Below are 20,228 nucleotides of genomic sequence, written 5' to 3' on the forward strand. Positions count from 1 at the left end.
TTAATTTTTATAAAGTCCAATTTATCATTCTTTTTTATTTAGATTGTATTTTTGCTGTCAACTCTAAGAATTCTTTGTTTAGCAATGGGTCCTCACTTAGCCTAACACTTTCCAAGTCCATCCACATTGTTTCAGATGGCATTATTTCATTTTTTTAATGTTTGAGTAGTATTCTGTTGTGTAAACATACTATATATTCTTTATCCATTCATCTGTTGATGGCCACTGAGGTTGCTTCCATATCTTCCGTGCTAGTGCTCAGTCATGTCCAAATCTTTGTGATCCTTTGGACTGTAGCCCACCAGGCTCCTCTGTCCATAGGATTTTCCAGGCAAGAATACTGAAATGGGTTGCCATTCCATCCTCCAAGGGATCTTCCTGACCCAGGGATCCAACCCTTGGCTCCTGTGTCTCCTGCATTGCAGGCAGATTCTTTACCCACTGAGCCATCGAGAAAGCCCCTTGGCTATTGTAAATAGTGCTGCTATGAACACTGGGGTGCATAGATCTTTTTGAATTAGTGTCTCCTTCTGAAAGGTTCATATTGTGCAGTGAAGTCCATGGTTCATTTTGAGTTAGTTTTTCCATATGGTATGAGGTTGCGGTTGAGGCCCTTTATTTACCTTCGGATGTGCGATGACTCGGCCTCGTTTTATGGGCACATGAGGGGCCGCTTTTCTGGGTCCTCTATTCTGCTCCATGGATCTGTGGCTTTCCCGCCACCAGCACTGCCCTGTCTTCATTACTGTAGCTACATAGTGAAGCTTAGCAAAGAATAGTTATTTTTTCTTTTTCTAAAGTATTTTAGAAAACAACTTAATTTTAAGTGTACTTTGAATTTGTAGCATTTTATCCCCTCCAGATTTTTTTTTTAATTTATTTCCGTTGTTTCTGAAGAACATTAAAACGTCATGTGAGCATATAAAGAAGTACATGAAGTTGCCAGTCTCTCAGCTCTCCTTCAGGATGACCTCTGCTAACACGTTGGTTAAACTTCTCCAGGTGTCTTTTCCCTTTCCATCCATCAAACCCAGTTTTCTATATACAAAGATGGGGTCATATTATTCTTACTATGTTGCAGTTTTATCAGGATTTGTAGCTTTGTCCTTATCTGCAAAATTAGAGAAATAGTTATTTCCTTGTTCCCTTAGGCTACGGTGAGGATCAAATGACATAATGCGTGTAGGGAGTTCTAGCCCAATGCCCAGCACAGAGTAAGCACTTGGTGAACACAGGCTGTCATTGCCAGTATTTTTATTATTTTTATTTTTTCTCCTTTGGCCTTTGCTACCTGCTCTGAATGGTCCTGGTCTTTCTTAGTGCAAGCAAAGGGTAGAGAAAAACTCCATCATGTTAGTCATTCAAGACAGTTGACAGAAGCCTTCAGGAGAATGGGTTCCTCTGTCTCCCACCTAAGGTTCCTTCCAGCTGAAATGAATGAGACATGGATGTCACACCTTCTTGGTTTACTTCCATGAGTGGTCATTTCAAGCATGTCAGCAGCATCCCAGAGTTCCCACAGCCTTTACATGCGATTGAGCCCTGATGATCGTAGGGGATGAAGGCATCCCCTGCACAGCCACCCACTGCCCATAAACTCTACCCAACCCCTCCTCCAAGTGGGAGCCCCGAAGTAAGATGCTCCACCCCCAGAGACTGCTTGCTGAACTTCCATATGGCTTGTCTCTTCTCCATGCCTTTAACCTGGGGAGGGGGCTCTGGCCAGGCAACAAGAAGGAGAGCCCACCAGGTCAGCCCCGCCCTCCCAGCCCCTCACACATGCCAACATGGGGAGCTCCACCCGTGTCCTCAGCTCTGGCAATCTCCACCCTCAAAGATGCTGTAATCTCTTCATCTCAGCTCTGCCCCACACGTGCCCCTTGAATGGCCCATTTCCTCCTGAGTCCGTTAACCTAACACATTTTATTTCTTCTAAGTAACCCCAAGGTGTCTGCACCATCCGAAACAACAGATTCCCTTCTGATCAATAATGCCGAGCAATTAGCTACCTTATCATCTTAACGGCTCTGTATCATGGTCTGTTTCATTGGCATCTCACAATTTCACCAGTCCCCTGTGGGTGGCATTTTGGTGGTCCCTGGTTTTTCCTTTTATAAATATCACAGCATTCAAAATGCTTGAATGTCTATATTCATGGGTACCTGTGAAAGATTTGCAGGATAAACTCTCAGAAGTGAAATGCCAGGTCCAAAAGGTATGAGTATTTTAAATTGCAGTTTATAGTCCTTTTTCCAATATGATCAAAGTACTTTTAAATTACCTTCACGTTTTCCATCTCCCGAGCTGTGCTGGTTTGTGCACTCGTGTAGCTGGCCTGACCTGCTGTGAATGGGCTACAGTGGACGAGGCTCATGGTCCAGGGATGCACCTGATGTGTGGGCACAAAACAGGGACAGAATTCCAGACCCAGGAGAGGGCTCCTGTTCGTAGCAGGGACCCCAGTAAAGTGAGATTCTGTGGGTCAACGGCCCAGCACATGACGTTGAGTTTTTACTATTACCAGGCCCCTAATCAACATTAGTACTGTTAGTCTGCAGAGCGTGGATTTCTTCAGAAAATAGGCATTTTGCACCCAATAATTTGAATTGCTCAATTTGGCCAAATCCCCATCCTGCAGCTCTGGGGCCTTGAAACCCCCACTGTTGGCCCCTCCTCCAGCTGCTGCTTACATAAGAAGGAGGCAGTGCCCACCTGTCACCTTTACCTGCTAATGAGCCCTGGAACTCGCTGCCCTCGGGTGTCATGTATTTTTTCTTTTCCTCCGGGGAGGTCTGTACCACACTGCTGTGAATTCAAGCCTCTTCTCTACCTTGCAGCTTAAATTATACTAACCTTCCACCTCTTCCCTGACTGTAGAAGGAACAAGGTTGCACACAGCTGGCAGAAGAAGCTTACCATTGTAATTTGTTCCTGTAAGTCAAGCAACACAAGTGTTACTATAGCAACAACGCTAGATGTGGACTTGCTCGGGAATCACTCCCTTCCTGCAAAAGGTGTGCATATGTGTGCCTGTACATACGTGTGTGCATATGTTTGGGTGTGTGAAGAAGTGTTGTTCAGAGTGGAAGCCATTAGCAGAGTGCTGTTTAGGGAGGAGACTGGGGAGCTTCTCCAGCCAAAAGGAAGAGATTCCCTTTAGATGTCCCCTTGGATGGTCAGCCACACCTGGGCCCAGAAAGTTACCAGCTACCATGCCTCTTACGGTCCCTTGCCATGGGCAGGCCCTCTGAGATGCTCCATAAACACAGACTTCACATTAGGCAACTGGAGGCCAAAGACCACAAATTTTGATTTGTTCACAACCTCTTCTTAAATGTTTGCAAAGGCAACAGAAAGATAAGTTCATGAGAACCAAATCCACCCCTTGGAAGGACCTGTGTGGGGTTAATGAAACACGACTCACCATCCAGACATTTAACTTATACACATCTGCCTGTGTGTTCTCAAAGTCACATGTGGATTCTTCATACAAGGTGGCTCAAGAGGAGAACAGCCTCCCAGGACTGCGAGAGCCTTCCGTGTGGATGCTTTTGGAGACTTAAGAATCATGTGGGCCTCCCCAGTGGCTAAATGGTAAAGAATCCACATGCCAGTGCAGGAGATCCAGGAGATAGGGGTTTGATCACTGGGTCAGGAGGATCCCCTGGAGAAGGAAATGGCAAATCACTCCAGTATTCCTGCCTGGAAATCCCATGGGCAGTGGAGCCTAGTGGGCTACAATCCATGGGGTTGCAAAGAGTCAGACACGATTGAGCAACTGAGCACACACACATATGCAAGGATCATTTTGACCATATCCAATTGTGTCTAAAGCACTGATTTTAGAAACTGTTGTAAAAAGACTGCACTTCCTGGTGGTTATCATAGAAGTGATGCCCAGGGCCCAGAACACACCAACCAGCATCCATTCTTTGGGGGTTGGTTGGCCAATGGGCACCTTCACCCCTCCTCCCAGGGGTCCAGGCTGAGCCACGGAATCCTCAGTTGCTCCCTCTGCAGTTGCTCCAGGTGCTTAGACTGGAGGCTTCAGCCACCGGGTTCTATTGACACGGAGATCTCTGTCTTCAGCTTCCACTGGCACAAGGCCTTGGAAGGTGGGAATCCTGGAACGCAGATTGCCCAGATTTTCTTATTTGAGAAAAAGCAAGCCCTTTAGCCACCCCCACCTCTCTGTCTCCCCCTCTGTCTATCTCTTTCTCCTGCCTTTACTTCCTGTGTTACTTATTTCTATCTTACTTATCTCTCCTCTCTCTCTCTATCTCCTGCCTTTACTTCCTGTGCTATTTATTTCTATCTTACTTATCTCTTTTTCTCTCTCCCTCTCTGTCATCTCCCTTTCTCTGACTCTTCATTGCACGTGCAGCAATGCATTTCCCTGCCTTCTTTCCCAGCTGCGCCTGCCGCCACCAGCTCCCTCTTTCTCCCACTGCCTCTTTATTTCTGTGTGTCTCTCAGTCCCCGCTCTCTCCTCTCTCCTCAGCTCCTCTCATCTCCTGCATGGTCTCCTGTGCTACCTGGCAGTTCCTGCTATCCCACCCTGTCACTTTGTTGTCCTGGTTTAGTCACTATTCTTTGCAACCCCGCAGACTGTGTCCCACCAGGCTCCTCTGTCCAAGGGATTCTCCAGACAAGAACACTGGAGTGGCTTGCCATTCCCTTCCCCAGGGAAATCTTCCTGACCCAGGGACCAACCCTCATCTCCTGCACTGGCAGGTGGATTCTTTACCACTGAGCTACCAGGGAAGCCACCCTGTCACTAAGGAGGGAAGAATCAAGCTGGAAGACGTCACCTTTTTACATAAAGGCCCTTAGTGCTGAAAAGCCGCCGTTTCCCGCCTTCACATGCAGAGGGCTCCGTACGGCCCTCCCTCGCAGGGAAAGGCAGGACCCTGTCTTACCTGTTGCATGTGAGTTTCATGAAACGCCTCCTTGGCAGCTATTCAACAGGCCTGATGAGGGTTCCGAACAGCATGTTTTCTCATGTAGTTACACCTCAACAATCACTGACTGTATTGTTCCTGGATTGAAAATACATTTTCAGTCCTTTTTTTTTTTCTTCTGCAGTCCTTATTTTTGTGCTCCCCAACCTTCCCAGTGACTTTCAATGGATTTAGTACTTTCACCACACACAGGGAGGTGAGGAAATACAGGCCTCTCTTGCGAAGGGAGTGAGCACAGTGGAGAGGAGGGAGGCTTTTGTGTCCCTGTGCATGTTTTGTTGTTCTGCTTTTTAAGTGGAGAGTCTGGGACACGTTTATCGACTTGAGAGGCAGGCACATTGGCAGGTAGGGAAGCAGGACAGGAGTTGAAGGTGGAAAGGGGGATGGGGTGTGGGGAAGAAGTCCACCTTGAACAGGATGGAAACAGTCCCCTCTAGCCTCTCAGCTCCAGGCTGGGATGCTGGATGTACAAGTCACCTGTGTTTTGATCTTTCTTGCCCCTTAGCAAAGAGCAAGCTGCCAAGGGTAGGCTGAAAGGTCAAGAGAAGAGGTCAGAGATGTGATGTAGCGGCGAATCATCTGGAGTCTGACTCTGAAGTTCTGTCCCGGGGCCCCAGATCCTGCGTTTCTAACTACCTCACAAGTGATGCCAACCCTGGGCCAGGGACCACACCTCAAGTAGCAAGGGTCTGGAGAACAGGGAGGGGAGAATGGACCACAGCTGGTAATTCTTCGCTGTTGAATCTGAACACAGTTCCAACGGGGCCAAATGGGGGGAAAAATCCCTCTTTTCTGGTTTTCTGAAGCCCACTGAGAAAGCCCCATGAGTGACAGGGCTGCCTCACTCCCTGGAGGCCCTGATCTCTGCTGCACCCGAGTCCGCTTGGCTCTCACAGGCACAAATGTGTTTACGGAAAAGCGAGAGGCAGGCAAGTGTCAGGAAGAAGGAAGTGAGAGAAAAACCACCTTTCTTCTTTTATAAAAGGGATTATCAGTGGCTAATTCAAAAATTGTGGAGTAATGAAAACTACATCCATAATTTTCATAATAATTATAGTCTTTAGTTTTACCCTTGAATGTTTTTCTGGCGAAGTCTGATTTAGTTACTCTGGAAAATGCTATTATGCTAGTTCAGTGTTTTCCCATGAGGCTTGAGTCTAGGCCCAAGTTGCTGATAAACCTTGCCCTGGGGATCTGTGGGCTGCCACTTACAGGCTGATGCTTGTTAGGGAGCCCCTGACCTGGTTTAGCTGGATCAGTGATTCTCAGCCAGGGAGGACTGTACACACACATACACGCACACGCACACACACTGTTCTGGGACACCCAGCAGTGTCTGCACACATTTCTGATTGCTACGACTTGGGTGCTCCTGGCACCTGGTGGATAGAGGCCAGGGGTGACACTCAGCATCATGTACAGGGCACCCCCTCAACCAGTGATTATCCAGCCCAAAATGTCACTAGCACTGAGCCTAAGAAATCCTGCACTAGATTAAAAGTACAGTTAGGATCTAAAACATTCTACTGGTCAAGACACCCCTGATGATACATGACACCAACTCTAAGTAGTTTATATAACAAAGGAAAGTTATATTGTCAGAAATATTTATTTAGCGAGACTAGGCTCCTGTAGAAATGACAACAAAAAGCCCAGAAGAGCAAAGTTTATTTCTCCGGTCACATTCCTTATAATGATGTGTACTGTAACCAACGTCGTTTCTTTATTCTTTCTGTCTGTGTTCATTATAACAATGTGCCTCTGTTGCTTACTATGTGTCAGGCATTCATCTCAACATTTATAAATATTCTTGCTTAGTAATCATGATTCTATAATGGTAGGTACTATTATTTTTTCTCATTGTGCCAATGAGAAAATCAAGATACAGAGAAGTTAAGTGACTTGGCCAAGGTCACACAACCAATAGGTGGTAGAGCCTCATGGGGATGTTAAACATGAGTAACTTTCCGTCATTCATTCTTTTCAATGTGAAAGATAGACCTCGGCACCTCTCTCCCACAGACTCCAGTGTGGCTCCACCCAAGATCAGAACCCAGAAGGGACAGAGGATGATTTTCCTAATCTTCCCTCTCTCACTGGGTCTGACTCCCAAAGGAACAATTCTCATCCATCTCTTCTCCCCATGGGACTCGGATGTTCTCAGATACTCTACAAGCCACCTCTGGGAAGAAATACTCAGAGGTGCCAATGGGAATTACAAGTGGGCCCCTGGGGTCTATTTGAAACAGGAATCAATGGTGCAGACATGGATAATGGATTTAGAGCAGTTTCTTCTGACTACGACATTTGGGATTTAAATATAAATTAGAAGCTATAAGTCAATTCCAAGTGTGAATTTGTACAAATCCCTTGTAATGAAAGCAGAAGGTTTCTCTTGTCCTTATTTGTACTGGAGCGTTAGCATCAGGAGCCTAACCAAGTGTGTCGATTCTCCTACTGCTCGGGAGATTAAAGATGTACTTCCTCTAGTTAGAAACAGCTGCAAGGGGCATGCACGAAGCAGGGCTTGTTCTCTGTGAACTCCAGGGTGCCCAGCTCATCTCTACATTAAGCTGAGCAACACCACATCAAATAGGTAAAGGAGGCTGCTTTAGTGGGTTACTCCAAAGAGACACGGCTCTCAAAGATCCTCCTCCTTCTCAGCCCCTCCTGTGTTCAAAGAGGGAAGCTTCCATCCCCAGATTGCCTCTCCTCACATGGGACAAGGGGGCAGTGAGCTCTGAGAAGCCAGCAAACAGTACACAGCCTCACATGTTTAGAAGGTGCAGACCAAGGACTCTGTGCATGTTGATAAATGACGTAAATCCCCACTGCCTCACTCACAGAATCACCATGTGACCCAGCAATTCTGCCCCTAGGCATCTGCCCAAGAGAATGAAAACATATGTCCACATGCAAACGTGTCCATGAATATTCAGAGCAACATTTTCCAACAGTCAAGAAGTGGAAACAGCCCACATGTTGGTCAGTGGAAGAATGGATAGATGAAACATGGTCTGTCATGCAGTGGAACATTACGTAACCATGAAAAAGAACAAAGTACTGACACAGGTTACAACACCTTGAACACGCTATACTAATTGAAAGAAGCCAGACAGAGAAGACCATGTATTATGTGATTCCATCTCTGTAAAATGCCAGAAGAGTAAATCCATAGAGACAGGAGGTAGATTAGTGGTTGTCAGGGGCTGGGACGGGCAGAGGAGTGGAATGAGTGCTTAATGGATACAGGATTTCTGTTTGGGATGATGAAAACCATAACCTCAGGAGATAGCCCTGTGAGTTTCATTGGCAAATGTATTCTGTTGGTCTGTAAGCAACCCTGATAGGCTCCTAGAGCAGAGACTGCAAGAAATCTCAAGGATGATCCCTGCCACCAGTGGCATCCTTTGGCCCTCCCAACATCTAGATGCTAGAAGCTACACACACTGGAACGGATCCCTAAGATTGATTTAAAGCTTGATCCTAACACTAGGAGGTGGCCTTAGGAGTCATTTCAAGCAGCTGTTCTCACCCTCCTTCATCAGAATCCTATTGGGAGAGTTTTTAGACATGCAAATACCTAGCCCCACCCAGGGAAAATCTCTGAATGTGGGTGGGATCCCAGATACTAAGCAGATTTCGAGTGTTTCCGATGTGCAGTCAGGGTTACGAACTCCTGCTCTCCTGATACTCTACATCTCAGATAACCAAACCAGGACCCAGAAGTCACAGAATTTATCCGTGAGGTAGAGGTGGGTCAGAACTTACTCATTTCACTGCACTTTCCCCTCCTCTAAACTTGTGGAATTGCATAAACCAAATTCTAAAGTCCTTAGAGCAGACCATGCTATTGTTAAAAAAAAAAAAAAGTCATTCTTAATTCAGATTCAAATGTTTGTGGTTGAACATGTATCCCTGCAGAATATCTCTTTGCTTCTCAAAATTAAATTATTTCCAATCATCCCATTAAATGAACATATGTATTTGGCCTTTTCTTTCTTTTTTTTTTTTAAGACGAGAAGCTCAATTGAAGGAGAGATGTTAATGTCAGATGAAATAAAGTTTCCATGCAGGGCATTTGCAGAAAAAACAATGCAGGCATATTTGCTCCTTGGTTTTTGTTTTTCTCTTACCATCAAATGTAATATTTATTTCATCAGTTCCCTAAGGCAGTGCTTTTCAAATTTCTTTTTAGCTGCAAAACTTTTTTCCAAGCAAAATCTTAGACAACAGCTCTAATATACAAAACAGATAAAATACAGTTAACAGATTCCTCGGGCAGTTTCTGTCTTTCTTGTTTAGAGGAAAATACTTGATACATTGGTGGGACTCCTGCACCATCTCGCTTTGTTCTGAGAAACATGGTTTGAGAACCCTGCCCAACAGCATTGCTTTTCTGCCAGTCTTCAGTGACTCTTATCTTTTCGTTTTGTTTTGAGGAGAAAAAGCATGTTTTAGTACTTGAGTACTTCTTCCTAAAAACTCGCAGTTTAGCTGCATCGTGGGTCTGTAATTGGCAGATTTGAGGAACTTCAGTAGGTGAGGTCGTGTGGAGGAGGTGTGCAAACCAAACTTGCTGGGCTGTTGGGCACCCAGGGAGCCAGAACCTTGCCAGGCATCTTCCTCAGAAGTTGGGTACCCAGCACCCACTCTGTGTCTGCACCAGCCATGAAAATGGCCTTTCTCCACCAAGAAAATGAGCCAACACAAAAGAGGGTGTCCTGAAGGGGCGGGAAGACACCTCCTGCCAGAGTACACAGTAAATGCCGTTTCCCCCTCCTGCCCGTTGGCTCATCCCCCTGCCTCTGGGGGACACTTGGTCTTTCCTCTCCTTGAACAGCACCCTGGACACAGCCCTCCTGGGAGGCACACAGTTCTCCTCCAGGCCCAGGCTCCCCAGGGCAGGTGGGTCACACGCACCGGAGGATGTGCGCATCTGCTCTCCCGGACCAAGAACCACACACATGGAGAGTCCTCTCACTCAGGTCATGTTTCTTTTTCGTTGAGCTGCTATTCTTTATTATCACAGAACTCTTTCCGTGTTCAGTTTTTCCATTTCCTCACCTGTTTAGTCAGGGTAGCTTGAAACATTTAACTGAGAAAATGCTTGTGGAGAAGCCTAAGAGGTGCATCACTAACTGCCCTTTACCACGGCTACACGGCACTGTCTCCACCGACAATAGAGACAACATGCAGGTACTTTCAGTAAAGTGAAGAAATGACAGTAACTGTCAGTATAGGAAATTAATGTTAGTTGGATCAAGGAAGGACTTTGATTCTGTTTTCTTAAAGAGAGTTTTTAAGTTTTACCAATAAACACTGAAACGTTTACAGATTCAGTTGTGTGTCTGGGATTTGCTCCAAATAAAACAGGAGAAGAGGACATGTGGACAAGGCACACTGGGAGTGTGAGCTGAAAGGACTCCGTAGGTACAGTTGTCTTGAGGGCTGGCAGATGAGCAGGTGGTCCTCAGCCAAGCAATTCAGAGTCCCTTGTGGGTCTCTCTTGTTAATCACTTCTTAGACATAAAGTCTTCTTAAAATACTGAATAAACTTTATGTAGAACTCTACACATTAAATTTTTATTTAAGTATTGTCTATGTTATATTGTGTGCATATTATATGTATATGTTATATTGTGTGCATGTTATATATACATATATTGTATGCACATTATACATACATTTACCTTTTATACTTTTATATTATATATATTTTAAATATTTTACATTATATTACATATATATATGATCAGTCCTGTGTGTTCATTGGAAGGACTGATGTTGAAGCTGAAACCCCAATACTTTGGCCACCTGATATGAAGAGCTGACTCATCCGAAAAGACCCTGATGCTGGGAAATATTGGGGGCAGGAGGAGAAGGGGATGACAGAGGATGAGATGGTTGGATGGCATCACCGACTCAATGGACATGAGTTTCAGTAAACTCCGGGAGTTGGTGATGGACAGGGAGGCCTGGCATGCTGAGGTTCATGCGGTCACAAAGAGTCAGACATAACTGAGTGAATGAACTGAACTGATATGTATAACAAACACATAACATTATCTGTGAGCTGAATTAAAATAGCCTCCCATGTTTTCTTCTAAAATGTTTATTGTTTTACATTTCACAGTTTCTGTATGGCGTGAGGTAGGGATCAAGATCCATTGTTTTTCCACCTGGCTCTCCAGTGGCCCCAGCACCATTTATTAAAATGACCATTAGCTGGAAACTAAATCATGTCCAAACACAGAAGCACCCATAACTGGCCACAGGTGCCGCCTGGGATGTAAGACAGTGGAGAAATGGTAGAGATCAAACTGTTTGGATATGCCATGGGTGAGCAGATTGCATAAGGAAAGGGACTGACCAGGAGTAAATGTGTCAGTCTCCTGAGCTATAAGCCCCTGAGGGGAGAGAGAATGGTGTCCCTCTCACTGACTGCTATACATCCTGTGCCTGGCAGACCCCCTGACATTCAGTAGACATTTAATGACTATTTATTTAAGCGAGGTCTTGCATCTTTCTGTCCAAAGATGAATCCTAATTATAGATAGAAGGAAACCAGATATCTGGTGCAGCTGTCCCTTCTAAATGTGGGTGCAATAAGTTAACATCATTTGCCTTGTTGCTAAACAGCAAGACAAGGATAAGTAAGGGTGTAAGGGTCAGGTTTATAATATTGAAAAGCAAAGAGCTTCTTCCACACCCATCCAGGGAAATAAGAGATCTACACAAAACAACCACTTTAGAAGGCAGACTGTGATAAGAAGAGAAAGAATCACAGGGCTTTGAGCCGTATTCTCCAATTCACAAGTAAGAATTTGATATGAGACAGAATGAAATCAATCATCATCACCACTGCTAACAAATATCAATTCCTAATTTACTCTATGCCAGGCAATGTGCCAAGACCCTTAAACACATGATCTTATTTACAGCAATCGTGGTTTCTACCCAATAGGTTATCAGCCAGATATTAGATTTTTTCCAACAAGCTGCATCCTTTATGTAAATACAGACTCATAAAAGAGTTGCCAAGCTCAGTTTCTAATGATGTCTCCATCACCCTTTTATCCTCACAAATAGAAACTTAAGTGTGTAAAACTTTACAGGGCCTTATCTTTTAATTTTCTCAAAGCCAGGGCCCAGCCAACTATATCCCATCCTTTCAAATTCAGCATCAGTTCTCCATGAAACCCCAGGGTTGGCAGCTCATGAACCTGGACTCCTAACCTAGATAGCATATTCAAAAGCAGAGACATTACTTTGCCAACAAAGGTCCGTCTAGTCAAGGCTATGGTTTTTCCAGTGGTCATGTATGGATGTGAGAGTTGGACTGTGAAGAAGGCTGAGTGCTGAAGAATTGATGCTTTTGAACTGTGGTGCTGGAGAAGAATCTTGAGAGTCTCTTGGACTGCAAGGAGATCCAACCAGTCCATTCTAAAGGAGATCAGCCCTGGGTGTTCTTTGGAAGGACTGATGCTAAAGCTGAAACTCCAGTACTTTGGCCACCTCATGCGAAGAGTTGACTCATTGGAAAAGACTCTGATGCTGGGAGGGATTACGGGCAGGAAGAGAAGGGGATGACAGAGGATGAGATGGCTGGATGGCATCACCGACTCGATGGACGTGAGTTTGAGTGAACTCTGGGAGTTGGTGATGGACAGGGAGGCTTGGCATGCTGCAATTCGTGGGGTCACAAAGAGTTAGACACAACTGAGCGATTGAACTGAACTGAACTGAATCTGGACTCCAGCAATTAAGCAAGCAGCCTTGCTTGTGTCCTGTCCCTTAAAGTCATGAGCTGTCACTTCTCCCCATATGTGGCATTCTAGCCTGCTGACCGTCATTTCCATCTTCCAGGTTAACCTTAACAAGCAACTCTTTGCTCTAAGAGGAAGAGCGTACATTCTCAGTGTAAATTAAAATGCAAGTCCCTCTTCCCCTGGTGGTGGGTGACCTTTGTGGCAAGTCCAGGTAGTCTCTTCCTAACTGTCCATCACAGAACTCACCTCACCTTATCAGAGAAAAGAAAATGAAATAACTCAGCTCTGAATTGCAAGACAGAGCTAATGAAACTCAGTATGTCCCAAGCCAGTCGCCCACACTGATTGTGTAAAAACATGTTTCACATCTCATACTTGATTTACAGCACAGTTTAACAGAAAGTAACTTTATCTATTTTTTCCAATTAAACGAAGTAATGTTATAATCAATAATTCCTCCTGCTCTGGTATGGTAAATTAATGTCTGTCTATTGTTTTTAAATCACAAAATGAGCATTGCTCTAGAAATATAAAATGGTACTATTTCGTTTTAATCTATTTAATTTTCCATTCTTGAATTACATAATGGGGTTAAAACATTGAATAGAATTAATAGAATGAGTATTTAATTAAGCAGTAATGAGTTTCTAAATGGATGCTCAAGGAAACTGGCTTTATAGTTTATGCAAGAATCAGATAATGGTCTTAACAGAGACTATAATAATTGTGTTGAATGTTTTCTATATTTAAAGATTTTTTTTTTCTGAGTTCTCTCAGGAGTTGATTTAAACATATTCCAGTTCCTTGATTAGACCTCACTTTGCTCTCAAGGTAAATTCTAAATGCCTTTCCCTGGCTGGCAAGGCTTTGCATCATCTGACTGTCTCCTCCCCCATAGCCCAAGAGCAGAGGGTTCTCTCCAGCCACACACACCTTCCCTCTACTCCACAAAGGCCCCGTGCTCCCTTGACCACTAGCCTCTGCACCTGCCGTTTCAGATCCAGGAGGACTCTCGCCTCTCACCTCACTAACTTTTCGTCTTCGTTCAGTTCTCAGGGAATTCTTCCCTAATGACCCTCACTAGGCTGGGGCAGGCAATGGGGACCTTGAGTGGGCATGAGTAACAGAACTTGTGGAAAGCAGATGTTACTGCAGTCCAGATCTGGATGTGACCTGCGGCTCACTCGGTGACCTTGGACCAAGCTGTTCCTTCCTCCTCCGAGCCGGCTTCTTCCTCTGCAACCTGCAGGGTCCGGCAGCGCATATGCCGCCATGTTCTGCTCCCAGGCACACGGCAGACAGCAGTAGACGATCACAGCACTCCTTCCTGCTGTCCCCAGGTGCACTGCCGGCCGCTCTACAGGGCAGCCAGGCAGCCTCACAGTGCACAGAGTGGGTTCTCACATCCTCACCTCGGTCATCCTTGGCCTTGAACTGTCTTTCTTCTCCACCCAAACTGCATATTATCAATAGAATTATCTGTGCAGGTCAAGAAAATACTGAATCTCCGGCCTAACCCCAAATCAACTGAATTGGAATAGGGTTAGTTAAAAAAAAAAAAAAAAGTGTTTTTAAAAAGCCCTCAAGGAGACTCTAACAGGACTAGGAACCACCAGTCTGATTTCAAGCTCTGGAATTTCATAATTTTGGGGAGAATGCGGGGAAGATAGAAGGTAGCACTAACTTAAACAAGACTCAGGAATCCGGTCAAAATCATTGTCTCCTGGAGCTGTTTCTATGTGACAGCACCCTCCATGTCCCCTTCACTCCAGCTGCTCTCCATCTGGTGTGTGTGTTCTAAGAATTTCCCAGCACCACTTGTAGGGAAGCGAGACAACCTACCCAGGTTCACTGAGGTGTGAGAGACGAATGAGTTCCCATCCCCAGCCTGTCTCCCCCAAGGCATCAAGATTACGGCTTCTGATTAATGATTTGCAAGTCAATTAATCAGCCACCGCTTTCGGGACTTCATTTCTCAAATTACTTCTCTTTGAACATCAGGGCCTTCTGACATTGTCTTACTGTCTTTAGGTTCTCTTTCCTACTAATTGAAATTCCAGGATATTTCTTGTTCTTCTTGTCAGCTTATTGGTATGACTTGCTTATATAATATTTGCAAACAGATTACTATTCACCTGTAGTGTGTCAGAGGTAAGCATCAAAACAATACTTTATGCTTCCAGCTCAAGGAATGTGCTAATAATGATGGCTTGTGAAGCGCAGTCTATGGGAAAACTGATTTTTCATTTATTGATTTATTTTTTCACCACGCCGACTTGCAAGAAACATTTAAGATGTATTACAATAAAAACAAAGGTACAGCAAAGCTCCAAACAGTTGATTTATATGTTTCCTTAGAAAATGCTTTTCTAAGGTCCTGCTAGGTTGGGCCAGGGGTAGGAAGGATGGAGCTGGCTCCCTTCATTAGAGAAGATGGTACAGTCACGCTCTGGAGTCAAACTCTAGGGCTCCAATGCCAGCCCTTCCGTGTATGAGCGAGAGCGTTCTGGTATCCAGTCACCTGTCCTCAGGGTGGGTGGGGCTGTACTAGGGGAGAGGCGGCCATGCAGTCATTTCTGTGCAACCTACCATGAGACCTTAAGCTCCGAGGGTTAGCACAAGGCCCTTAGCGTGTCCTTAGAGGTCCCACTGGGCCAACCGTTGGCCAGGTGGTGTCCTCCGAGGGAGAGCGTGGTAAGAGGCAGGCGAACAGCCTTCTCCCCAGGGCCCTCCCTGGCCTTAGCTGGTGGTGAGCTGGGGGTCCCGGGGGACAGGCTGGGGGCCATGATCTGCAGGGCTCCAGAGCCCTCGCCACAGACACCCACTGGCCAGGCTGCGGCTTTGAGGCAGCTCCTCTTTCCCGTCCCCTTCTCCAGGACCTAATGGCAGCAGCCGTCTGTCTGCATGGGTGCCCGGGACCCGCCCTCCCCCAACCCTATTTGAGTGGCCTGAGGACCCTGAGGGCTAGCTGGGTCCTGGGCTCCTGGCTTCCCCGTGATGACAGCCAGGCAGGGTCTGAGTACCAGGCCCTGAGGGAGCTGCCAGCTGAGATCTGCCTCTTCAGCAAGGCCTGGGTGCTGGTGGGAGGACCTATACTTGGCGCTGGACGAAGGTATGGTGGGGGTGGCAACTGGTCCTCAGAGGGATCCCCTCCTCTAACCCAGGCCCTAGACCTCGGAGGGTGAAAGTTGAGCCTTAGGACCTTGCCCTTACTTGTCAGAACAGAGAATAACATTTGTTTTGGTGGAGGTTTACAGGAACACCTGACCTCAAGAGCAAAGGATCTGACAGCAAGACGTTTGCAACAACTACCCACGCCCTTCCTGCACCTTTCCTAGAAAAGGGTTTTGCTGACAGCTTTCCAGGAGTTTGCGGTTTTTAAGGCATGAGCCAGCCGTCTCCTTGCAGGGCCCTCAATACACTTGTCTCTGCTCCAGACTCTGACATCTTGATGTTGTTTGGCCTCACTGTGCACTGGGCACACAGACTCACATTCATAACAGCTGCAAGAACAGATGCACAAAGGCTCAGACTCAGTCCAGCTCAGGGTCTCACTCAACGGCAGTTCAGGGCGGCTTCCATCCACCTCCTCATGGTGCCTCAGGGACCCTAGTGCCGTCCCTCCTTTGGCTCCACCTTCCCCTTGGGCCTCGTGGTCATCTGCACCCAGGTGGGGAGAAGGAAGGGGGCCCAGAGGAGGCACAGCTCTTCTCTCAACACTCACCTCCAGTGAGCCCAGGCAAGCCCTGACCAACATCCCCTGATGAGAATTCAGGCTCATGGCCCCACGTAAGGCTGCTGCCAGAACCTGAAGCCTGTCATCTGTCAGCAGAGCACAGCATTATGGTCTTCCTCTGTTTTGCTTTATTATTTAATGAGACGCTAGGGGTAACGTGCCCCGTACCAGGCATGTCACAGGAGCACCATCACTGGTCTTCGCTATGTTGGTGGTGTTGTTTTCCAAAAATAGTTACAGTTATGGTCTGCTTTGTTTGTTTACAGTTTCAAGCCACAGTCGAGGAAGGAGCCATGGGAGTTATTGTCAACTTGACAGTTGAGGACAAGGACGATCCCACCACGGGTGCATGGAGGGCCGCCTACACCATCATCAACGGGAACCCGGGGCAGAGCTTCGAGATCCACACCAACCCGCAGACCAACGAGGGGATGCTCTCCGTCGTCAAAGTAAGGGTGGCTCCGGTGCTCCTCCTTCCTTGCCTGAGCACCCAGGGCCCCCAGCTGAGGAAAAATCAGCCCCAGTCTCCCCCTCCCGGAATTAAAATAGAGAAAGTCTCCTGCTTGAGGGAGTGCTTTTACCCTCACAGCCTTAAAACCAGCCCGTTCCACAGGTTCCAAAAAACTTAAACTTGCATGGAACCTTAAAACACATTCTCCAGACATTTCATAGTTAATTATCAAAGATATGCAAAAATGGGACCTGTGAAGGTTTCCTAAAGATCCATACTCAAATTGTGGATTATCACATTTCCTCTCAATCTTTCTTAGCAGAGTCTGGATTACTCTCTTAAACACAGCAGATAATTACACACACAGGGTGATCCTCAATGTGAAACTGCCTGTGAGCACGTGGCCCTGCATGCTGACCGCTCTCTGCTGCAGGGAGTCTGAGAAGGACATGTGACCACAATGGAAAGGGAGGGCTTAGAAACGTGGGAGGGAGGGGGAGGCAGCAGAGCGTGAGTGGCTGGTGGTCCCCATGTCCTGGAGGAAGGGGTCCGGGAGGTTCTGGGAGAGCTGCCGCCAGACCAGGCCATCTGCGGAATACAGCTTCTTTTCTGGGGGCTGAAGCAGTTTGCCTGAGAAGCAGGAAGCAGCTGTGTTTACGGCAGCCAAGTGAGTGGACAAAGCAGGAACATTGCCACCTACTCCCTGTGTGCCCTCAGCTAAGATGCGTAACTGTTTTCTGTGCCTCGGTTTCCTCATCTGTGAAACGAGGTGTCGGGACAGCCCACCTCTCCAGGCTGTTATGAGGAAGTCACCAGCTCATAAGTGGTGTGTTTCCAGTGGCTGCTGTAACAGTGACCACCAACGTGGAGGCTTAAAAGTCCAAAACCAGGTTCATGGGGCTGCAGGTGGTGTGGCTGGCCCCTGCTGGAGGCTCCGGGGACAGCAGGGGAAAGTGGAATTGTGTCTTCATTCTTCCCAGCTTCTGGAGCATCCCTTGGCTCGTGGCCCCTTCCAGCATCTTCAGAGCAGTGCCCCAGCGTCTTCCTCTCTCTGACTCTGACCCCTGCTTCCATCGCCACATCTGCTCCTTCCTTTGACTTTCCTGCCTCCCTCTTTCAAGGCCCCCTATGGTTCCGTTGAGCCCACCTGGGTAATTCAGGCTTCTGTCCCCAGTTAAGGTCCTTAGTTTAATCACATCTGCAAAGTCCCTTTTGCCATGTAAGGTAACGTTCCAAGGATTAGAATATGGACATACTAAGGGTGGGGTCATTATTCAGCCTAGCCAGGCTGTATAAACATTTGCATCAGCAAAGTTCCATAATGCCACTGGGGGTAGGACCCAGAACCACTGAGAATGTCAGATTTTAGAGATGCTTCCTGCTTTGTTGGGAGGACAAGGGCTCTGGGTTTCTCCCAAGCTTGCCCTTTTCAGAACTTGGTCCAAACTGAACCCCAAACATCTGCCTGCAAAGAGCAGCTCTGCGAGTCCCAACTCCTCTTCCCTCGTCAGGACTCCCTGAAGATCCTGACACTGCCCTACGCTCAGCACTGCAGTTTCAAAGCCGTGAAAACCGTAAAATAACACAGCCTCTGGCTGTCGTCTGCATCTCATCCAGGGTCCATAAAAGGTGGCAGGCGGTTTTCCAGACCTGCAGCTGTAAGACAAAGCCCGGGTAAATACACATCCCCGCGTAAAGCCTACGGGAGCGCAGTTCTCCCAGCCTGTTTGCTGTGGCTTGAGTGAAATGGAGCATCGTGTCCTCCGGTCCCCACACGCCCCCTCCGACCCACCATGCTGTAAGTCTGAAATGTCCGCATCTACACGAGTCACCTGGAACGCTAGCCAGAATGCGGAGTCCTTCATGGGCTTGCATATTTGGGGCTTCACTTGGGCAGGACAGAGATCTGTTATTAGAAAGGAGGCAGCAGTGGTAAATTATTCTTGTATTCCAGGGAGGGAACCACAGTATAGCTCCTGGGTACCAACAGCTTTGTATCTGTTAGGGCTTAACACGCTAACACTCACCCTGATGGGAGGAGTTCTAGGTGGGGGTGGGAGGGGCAGTCCTATTACTACCAGGAAGTATTTCCAGGTCAGCACTTTGTGTGTGTGTGTGTGTGTGTGTGTGTGTGTGTGTGTAGGTGCCTGTGCATGTGTACACACATGTGCATCTGTGCACTTTCACAGGTGTGGGGTGGGCTGCATGCACATTAGCTGTAATTATTATAGAAGTTAGTGTAATTCTGCCTAAAGTTCTTCCCACTCAGCCTCTCTGATTACACCTTCTACCTCCTGTGCCCACAGAGCTCTTTCAGTCCTCACCCTCATCCCACGTTCCCAGATCCCTTACAGCCTGCACTGCCATCCCCTTCCTTCTGGTTGAGTGTGAATCACCTCCCTGGACTCACTTTAGTCTCATCCTCCCAGCAGGAACGTCCATTACATCTTAGGTCTCATGAGTTAGCTTACTCATTTTCTGGTAAACACTGAAATAAAAATTGTGTCCTTGTCTCACCCAAATGTCTCCCCACACACACTCCCATCAACAGAAAATGTCACCCTCACTGCAGCTAATGGTTTAGAAGGAAAGTGACAGAGTGGATGTGGTCTGTGACAGTTTATGGTGGGCAGGCCACCACGTTCACAATGTCTACAGTGGGTTTCCTTAATGTCCTCTGACGTTAGTCTACACAGCACCAGAGGAGGTAGACACCAGAGCCCCTTTGCATAATCACCTAGAAAGGGCCTCAGCAGGGCTGCTCGTTGGTGGGAGAGCCTGCCATGTATCTGGCATCGCATCCTCCTGCCCAGAAAATGGCAATAGAGCCACTGAGTCTTGAGGCCAAATGAAAATGCCCCCACAGGCTTCCCAGTGCCCTCAGGGGAGGCAGGGCCCTGCAGCTTAACCCCTCATGTCTCAGCCTCCTGAATCCTTTTCCTTACATGACATTCTACTAGAATAACATGCACCCACTGAAGCCCACAGGCGTGATGGAGTTTGGGGTCACAGGCTACAGGTGGGAAGGCTTTTAATGTCAGCATCATCAGGGAATCTTACTCAAAGAGATCTCACACCCAGAGACCCAGATCTCTGAGACTCATGTAATTGCTATGGTTATTTCTCAGTCTAAAACCCTCAACAACTCCCATATCTAACTTGTTATCTGTATGTTTCATACTCTTTTTCTGAAAGAGGGCCCCAAGTTGCATAAAACTTCTTAGTCCACAGAACCTGGATCCATCCCCGAGTGTCTGCACGGCCCAGGGGCTGTCAGAGGGCCTCTGTGCAAAAGCGCCCACCCTTTG

At 46.9% G+C, this 20,228-nt stretch overlaps 1 protein-coding gene across 2 annotated transcripts in view; it reads left to right on the forward strand.

Moving 5' to 3' along the window:
- The window catches only part of CDH13 (cadherin 13), a 1,010,942-nt gene that overhangs the window by 900,212 nt on the left and 90,502 nt on the right, over positions 1-20,228 (forward strand). For both annotated transcript variants that reach the window (XM_086350076.1, XM_086350077.1), the window contains one exon: positions 16,736-16,918. In XM_086350076.1, coding sequence (XP_086206202.1) covers positions 16,736-16,918 — 183 coding nt within the window. The remainder of the gene's footprint in view (positions 1-16,735; positions 16,919-20,228) is intronic.

Source organism: Bos grunniens, chromosome 18, assembly GCF_055505025.1.
Source record: "Bos grunniens cultivar Pamir isolate PY7600 chromosome 18, Bosgru_T2T1.0, whole genome shotgun sequence".
In the NCBI taxonomy this organism is placed as follows: Eukaryota; Metazoa; Chordata; class Mammalia; order Artiodactyla; family Bovidae; genus Bos; species Bos grunniens.